The sequence below is a fragment of the Mastomys coucha genome, unplaced genomic scaffold (genome assembly GCF_008632895.1).
Source record: "Mastomys coucha isolate ucsf_1 unplaced genomic scaffold, UCSF_Mcou_1 pScaffold5, whole genome shotgun sequence".
Lineage (NCBI taxonomy): Eukaryota > Metazoa > Chordata > Mammalia > Rodentia > Muridae > Mastomys > Mastomys coucha.
This window is the reverse complement of record NW_022196911.1, coordinates 66,360,301-66,367,394: the sequence shown is the minus strand read 5'-3', so window position 1 is coordinate 66,367,394 and position 7,094 is coordinate 66,360,301. Positions and strand designations below refer to the sequence as shown.

The 7,094-nt window shown below is 46.4% G+C and overlaps 1 protein-coding gene across 1 annotated transcript; it reads left to right on the top strand.

Moving 5' to 3' along the window:
- Nucleotides 1–4,979: 4,979 nt before the first annotated feature.
- LOC116077017 lies at nt 4,980–6,631 on the top strand. Its single transcript, XM_031351219.1, has 2 exons — nt 4,980–6,119; nt 6,198–6,631. The coding sequence occupies exon 1, from the start codon at nt 5,209–5,211 to the stop codon at nt 5,572–5,574; it is 366 nt and encodes a 121-aa protein (XP_031207079.1). The 5' UTR covers nt 4,980–5,208; the 3' UTR covers nt 5,575–6,119; nt 6,198–6,631.
- The last annotated feature ends 463 nt before the right edge of the window (nt 6,632–7,094 follow it).

Here is a 7,094-nt window from a genome sequence, read left to right as displayed (position 1 = left end):
TTTGCTTCCAATTTCTTGCCCTGATCAGGAGCACTGAAGTACATATCCTTCTGCCTTGGGGGGTGGGGGGTCAACCCCCAGGGACAAGACAATTGCATTAAAAGACACAAATAGTCTATGACTGTCATACTTTGCCAAACTGCATCTATCATAAGCAGTTTTCTCAGGACTAACAAAGGCATCGATCTTCCCACACTAGCTATGGTACTGTTACCTCTTCATTTGTTGCCTGGGGAATAGATCCTCTGAATAGCACGATAGCCAGCACCAACCCTGGGTTCTAGGATCCAGCCATGATTCTCTGATTTATTATATCGTCACAATAATTCTGTTAGTGAATTCAAAGTCCACTGCCTCTTCTTTACCAGGCCACAGGCTATCACACATTTATTCATTTGCCCATTTTGAAAGTGTGTCCGTGTTAAAACGTAGAAAAGTACTTCCAGCCTGATCTTACATCTGTAATGTAAGCCTACAGCAGACTGAGGCAAGAGGATGGCCCACGCATTTGATGGTACTCTGGGCTACATAGTGAGAGTTCCAGGACAGTTTAAGCTACAAGGGGAGACTCTGGCTAGAAAGATGACTCAGTGGTTAAGAATATGTGTCACTCTGCCAAAGAACTGACCTTGGTTCCCAACACCCACAATGAACACCTCAAAGCCTGTAACTCCAGATCCAGGGGATCCAGCACCCTCATCTGAACTCCCTGGGCATCCCCACATGTGTCGCACTCCCACACTGACATCACACATACATTCAAATAATAAGAATAAATCTAAGAATAAAGATGCCATCTTCTGATATTCATAGACACCTGCATGCATGTGCACACACACACACACACACACACACACACTCATATATGCATGCATAATTAAAATAAAACTTTTTTATTTTAACTAGAAGAAGCTGGAGCAATGTCTCACCAGTTAAGAGCACTCTCTGCTCTTCCAGAGCAACCAGGTCCAATTCTCGGCACCCAAATGTGTCTCATAATCATCCCTAACTCCAGCTTCAGGGAATCTGACACCCTCTTCTGGCCTCGGCAGGCTACACACACAGATACACAGACACACAGACACACACACACACACACAGAGAGAGAGAGAGAGAGAGAGACAGACAGACAGACAGACAGACACACAGACACACAGACACACAGACACACAGACACACACAGAGAGAGAGAGACAAAGAGAGAGAGACAGAGAGACAGAGAGACAGAGAGACAGAGAGAGAACACAGACATATGCAGAGGCAAAACACCCGCACACATAAAATTTAAAAAGGACTTTTAAAAAGGAAAATGTATAAGGTTATACCACAGTTGAGCATTAGGCATATTCCTCTTACTAGAGAGTTGACTGGAGCCTGTTTATAGCTAGCATTTTTATTTCTCCCATAGCCATAAGCAAATTTCTTTTCTACCTCTATAAATTTGTCCTTTCTGAACATTTCACATCTGTTCTATCACCTGGATTTTCTTTTTTGCTTAGCTTGTTGTTTAGTCCCACCCTAGTTCATCAGGTACCAGTAGCTTACTCCTTTTCATTGCTGGGTACTATTCCAGTTGTATAGATGAACCACATCCATTCACCATTTGATGGCCATTTGAATTTGTCTCAATTCTGGCTATTACCAATAGTGTTGGTATAGATGTTTAAACATTAGTCTCCACATAAAACTGTCATTTTTTCTTAGGTAGAATCTGAGTGGAATTACTGGAGCCCATCTTTTTTTATTCCTATTTTTCTCTTTGAAATAGATTTTTTTTGGTTTTGTTTTTTGTTTTGTTTTTGTTTTTGTTTTTGTTTTGAGACAGGGTTTCTCTGTGTAGCCCTGGCTGTCCTGGAACTCACTCTGTAGACCAGGCTGACCTCGAACTCAGAAATCCACCTGCCTCTGCCTCCCAAGTGCTGGGATTAAAGGCGTGCGCCATCACTGCCCGGCCTTTGAAATAGATTTTTATACAATATATTCTGCTATGGTTTCCTCTCTCCCAACTCTTCCAAAATCCTCCCCCACCACCCCTCCCATCTGAATCCATACTTTCCCTGTCTTTAGTTAGAAAACAACAAGCATCTAAAGACTGATAATAAAATAAAACAAAAATGAACAACCCAGAGTAAGACCGACATGCTCATACACACAGAAATCATAAAAACACAAACCGGAAGTCATGATATATACACAAAGGACCTGTAATGGGACAGGAGCAGGGAATCCTTGACAAAATATTATGAGACAAAAAACCTCCAAAGATGCCTTGAGCACTCATTTTCAGTTGACCATCTACTGCTGGGCATGGAGTCTGCCCTTAAGAGTGGTTTGTTTCAGGGCTGGAGAGATGGCTCAGTGGTTAAGAGCACTAGCTGTGCTTCCAGTGAACCTGAGTTCATTTCTCAGGACCTACATGGCATATCACACCAGTCCGTAACTCCAATTCCAGGGTTTCTGACACCCTCCCACAGACATGCATGTGGGCAAATGAACATAAAATGGAAATAATTAAAAAAAAAAAAAGTGGTTTGTTTTCCAGTGAGACTCCATAGAAGAAAACTAAGTTTTCATTTGTGAGCAGTAATCAATGGTAGGTAGAGTCTAGGTTAGGGATTGGGGGTGGGGGTTGGTATCCACTTCTCCCTGCTCCCAGTGCTGGGACTCTATCTGGTACAGACCCATGCCAACCTGTGCGTGCTGCCACAGTCTCTGTGAGTGTATATGTGTGTGGGTCTTGTTGTATTTAGAGAGCTGTATTTCCTTGGCAACCTCCATCCTCTCTGACTCTTGCAATCTTTCCATCTACTCTTCTACCCGGTTCCCTGAGCCCTGAGGGGAGGGTCTGATGGAGATATCCCTATTAAGACAGAGCGTTCTGAGGTCTCTCACTCTCTGCACACAGTGTGCCTCTGAGTGCACAGGTTCCCATCAGCTGAAGGAGGAAGCATCTAATGACAGCTGGGCAAGGTACTGATCTGATTCCTTGGCCATTGTGGTCAGCCTGTTTCCAGAGAATGCCTCCAGAGGAAGGCTGTAGGAGTCTGTCTGATCCTCTGGGTGTGGGAGAGAGAAGGGAGGGCTGCAGCAAGTGACCTGCCACACAGCTGGGGGTAAGACTCGGTCCTATCTCTCTTCTTTAACTTTCAAAAACAATTTTAAGCATATGGATGTTTTTGCTGCATGTATGTCTCTGTGCTGTGTACATGCCTGGTGCCCTTGGGGGTCAGAAGAAGGTGTTGGGTTCCCTGGAACTGGAGTTACAGTCCCATGCAGGCCACCACGTGGTGCTAGGAATAGAATGTGGGTCATCTGAAAGGGTAGCCAGTGCTCTTAACTGCTGAGTCGTCTCTCCAGCCCCCTGGAATACATCTTAAGTATAAGCTTAACTTTTTTTTTTTTTTGAAACTGACAGACTATTTTCTAGAGACCCTCTACCCTTTCATCCAACATCATAGCTGAGGATCCCATGTTCTCTTTGTCCTAGGGGATGCTCTTATCTGCAGCTGTTACATTCTGAAAATGCAGCTTCTTGCTACCGACAGCCATTCATTCGCCCTATCACAAACATCAGTATGATACCACGACCTAGTGGGATTTACTCCAGCCTGCTACAAGGAATCCTGACTGCTTTGAAACTGAGACACAGTACTCTGGTCACATGACTTCAACACCGCCATCCCAGGTTCTGTTGGATGAGCTAGAATGAGTTGTCCGACAGGAGTCAGTTCTATTGATACTGACAGGCTTGCCAATGGATTCCTCCAACACGAGGAGGGCCCAAGGAAGCATGTGATTGCTCTCCCCAAATCCTACAAGAGACAACCAGCCTTGGAATGTCAGGCACAACAAAGGTGGCAGGAGATGGTACCGAAGGTACCAAAGAGTCTGCCTGGGAAGGAAGCTGAGAAATGGGCTCCTTTTTATTTCTATTTTCTTCTTTGGAATAGTTTTTTTTTTCTGAAATCGTTTTTCTTTTTCCTGAAAGGACACTTTTTTTTCAACACTTTAAAAAAATATTCAGTGTGTACATATATGTTTAATGTATAATATGTGAGCGTGCACACCCATCACAGAGCATAGGAGAAGTTCAGGGGGTTAATTTGTAGGCATCAGTTCTCTCCTTCAATCATGTGAATCTCAGGCATCAGATTCAGGTTCTTGGTCTTGGTGGCAAGTGCCTTTAACCTACTGAGCCATCTTGCTGCTCCCCATTTGTTTCCAACCACGTGTGAAAAGCACCAAAGGCTGGGAGAATGTGAAACTAGGCTATATAGATAGCAGTGAGAGAGAGGCAGAGGGAGGGAAAGGTAAGTTTGCCTGTGTTACTTCTGGGCCCTGGGTTTGTGAAAGTTTTGTTGTGATGTTGTTTTTGTTAGACTGTTTGGTTTGGTTTTGTCTTTTGAGTCAGAACCTCATTATACATCCAGGCTGGCTGGGAACTTATGATCCTCTTCTGCCCCAGTCTCCAGGGTGCATATATGGCAAAGCTTCCCGCCCCCCGCCCTTTTTTTTTCTACAAGACTGTGTCAGTTTTTTCATGCATTACACAAACATACACCTCTACTGGAGCAGAAAGGGATCAGGAGTTAGTGAGGGAAAGACAATATAACGAGTGATCAGAGTAAGTGGCTAACAGTTTGTAATTTGGTCTTTCTTCGCTGGTTTTCATGTAAGTGGCTCTCACGCAACATTGCAATGTCCTTTGGTTATAAAACTGCGCATTTGTGCATCATCTCATTAAATTTGCTTGTGTGTCCATCAAATTTTAAGATCTTACATTATTCATGTCTTTGAAAAGAAGAAACAAAACGCTGGGGATGCTCTCCACACAGCTTGGAGCTTTGCCCCTGAGTTTCTGCTTTCAGACTGCCACGTTTCCCTTACGAGCTGGGAGATCCCAACGTCTCTCACCTCCTCCCCCACACGACAGTCTCGTTGCTATGGAAATAGACTCTGCTGCGCCAAGACTTGCGAGGTGCTAGAAACTGGCTGGCCAACCTCTGCAACAGGCTGTGGGCGGAAAGGAGGAGCCAGAGAAAGTGCGGTCGACCCCGTAGAGGCCCCCTGCTCTGCTGGCTCCGCCCCCATCACCCCCACCCACCCAGGGTTTAGAAATACTGCTGCAGCCCGGGCCACCGCCCACTGCACTGCGATCCAGCAGGGACTTCGCCTCAGTCTGAGCAGCTTATCTCGTGCTCTGTGCCGATGGCTAAAGGTCCCTTTTCGCGCAAGCCCTGGGGTCCAGAGCAGATGTATTTCGACTCTGACCCTGAGTATGAGGGCCTGTTCGATAAGCCTCCCCTGGAGGAGAGCCAGACTGCGCGTGCACCTAAGTCTGCATCCTCGGCTGGCAGGAAATCTGGTCGGCGTTCGAGCGGGAGGGCTCCGGGGACCCGCGCTGGGCTGTCCCGAAAGGCCGCCGTGCGTCCAGAGCCCAAGGAAGAAGAGCCTCCGGTGGAAGAGGGCTGCTACCTTGACCACTTCCCGCACCTCTCCATCTTCATCTACGCGGCCATCGCCTTCTCCATCACCTCCTGCATCTTCACCTATATCCATTTGCAGCTTGCCTAAGGGCCCCGACGGGTTGGGCTCAGACTCGAGGGGAGGGAATGGGAGGGGAAAGAGAAGCGTAGCCTTTTGTTTCGGAGACGCGCTGCACCCCCTTCATCTAGCGTTCGATGCTTGTTTTCTTTGTTGTCGCTTTGTCTAACTGTTCATCAGACGGTCCAGAGTCGCTGCAGGCAATGAAATAGCTGTGCTGCTTGCACCCGTACATTGAGTGCAATTAGTACAATCCTGGATTGAATTGAACCCTGTTCGTAATTAGAATGTCTCTGTATCCTACCACTTTGTGACGTGAGGGCCCAGCATTTTTGTGTTCGTAGAGCGCAGAGTACAACTTACTGTTGCTTAAAGGATGAACCAGACCCGAGCCTAAGGCCTACCTGAGAAGATACCGCAAGGAGAGTCAGCACCCTAGCTTGGAGTGCTGGAGCCTCATGATGCTGCGTCACCCCGGGATGAGCCAGTTGTGCCTAGTTCTTTCAGTCAGTACTCTGTGAACACCAAGCTGGCGGACCTGGGAGAGCAGCGGATATGGCTGGATGCTGGAGGAGGTGAGTGGCGTTTGTCAAGATGATTCTACCTCTTCAGGAGTTGGGGCTGACGCGGGCTGTGCATTTTTTCCGTTTTAGGTTTTGTGGCTACCAAAAGGACTGACCACCAGAAAGCCAACGCTCAAGACGGGTTTTTGGACTGTGTGGAACAGACCAGGCCTAGAATTCGTGTATTCCATGAGATGAGACTTGAGGGCTTTCCTTTGCTACGGTCCATAGGAGGACTGTGCTAGAGAGTTCTATGGTGACTTCATCTCAGCCTGGAGGCCTTCTAAAGCTGTGGTACCAAGATGAAGGGGCTGGGATTAAGGACTGTCAGTGACCGAGTTCCTGCTGAAATCTGTCGTCTTAGACTCAGAAAAGTGAATACCAGAGCTCACTTTGTCAGGTTATTCACCTACTCAATGTTTATTCATGTCAGCCGTTCAAATGCAAAACTTTAACACTGCTGTACTCTGGAAATGTCTATAACTGCAGTTATGTCTGGTGAAATAAATCATATTCTCAGTCTCCTCTGTATTCAATAATCCATTAACTTCCAACTGTATGATAGCCCTTGACAGATTTCCTGTTCTGCTCTAGATTTCACTCGCTTTTCTTTAAAACATCCCCACTATCCCTGTAAAGCTGACTCCATTACACAGCATTTCTAAGAACAGAACCTCTCCACACCAAATAGCTATACAGGCCCCTCTGTGGCATCTGCCACTATGACCAGATTCCTATTTCCACAATCCCCTAACAGCAGTCTGACTTTGCCACATAGTGCCACTGGCCATTGCTCAGTATGAATCCCCACTTGCCTCCCTATCAAGGGGCTTCTGGCTTGGCACAATCCCTCAGCTAAGCTCTGGATTGACTTGAGTTTTTATAAATTGTTTTCCAGTAGAAGGGCCATCCTTCAACCGTTCTGGTCTTCCCTGATCCCATATCACAATGTGATTTGGTATTTTGCTTCTTTGCACTTTAAGTGCC

Excerpts from the sequence above, each read along its gene's own strand:
- LOC116077017 (XM_031351219.1), top strand. The coding sequence starts at position 5,209 with ATGGCTAAAGGTCCCTTTTCGCGCAAGCCCTGGGGTCCAGAGCAGATG.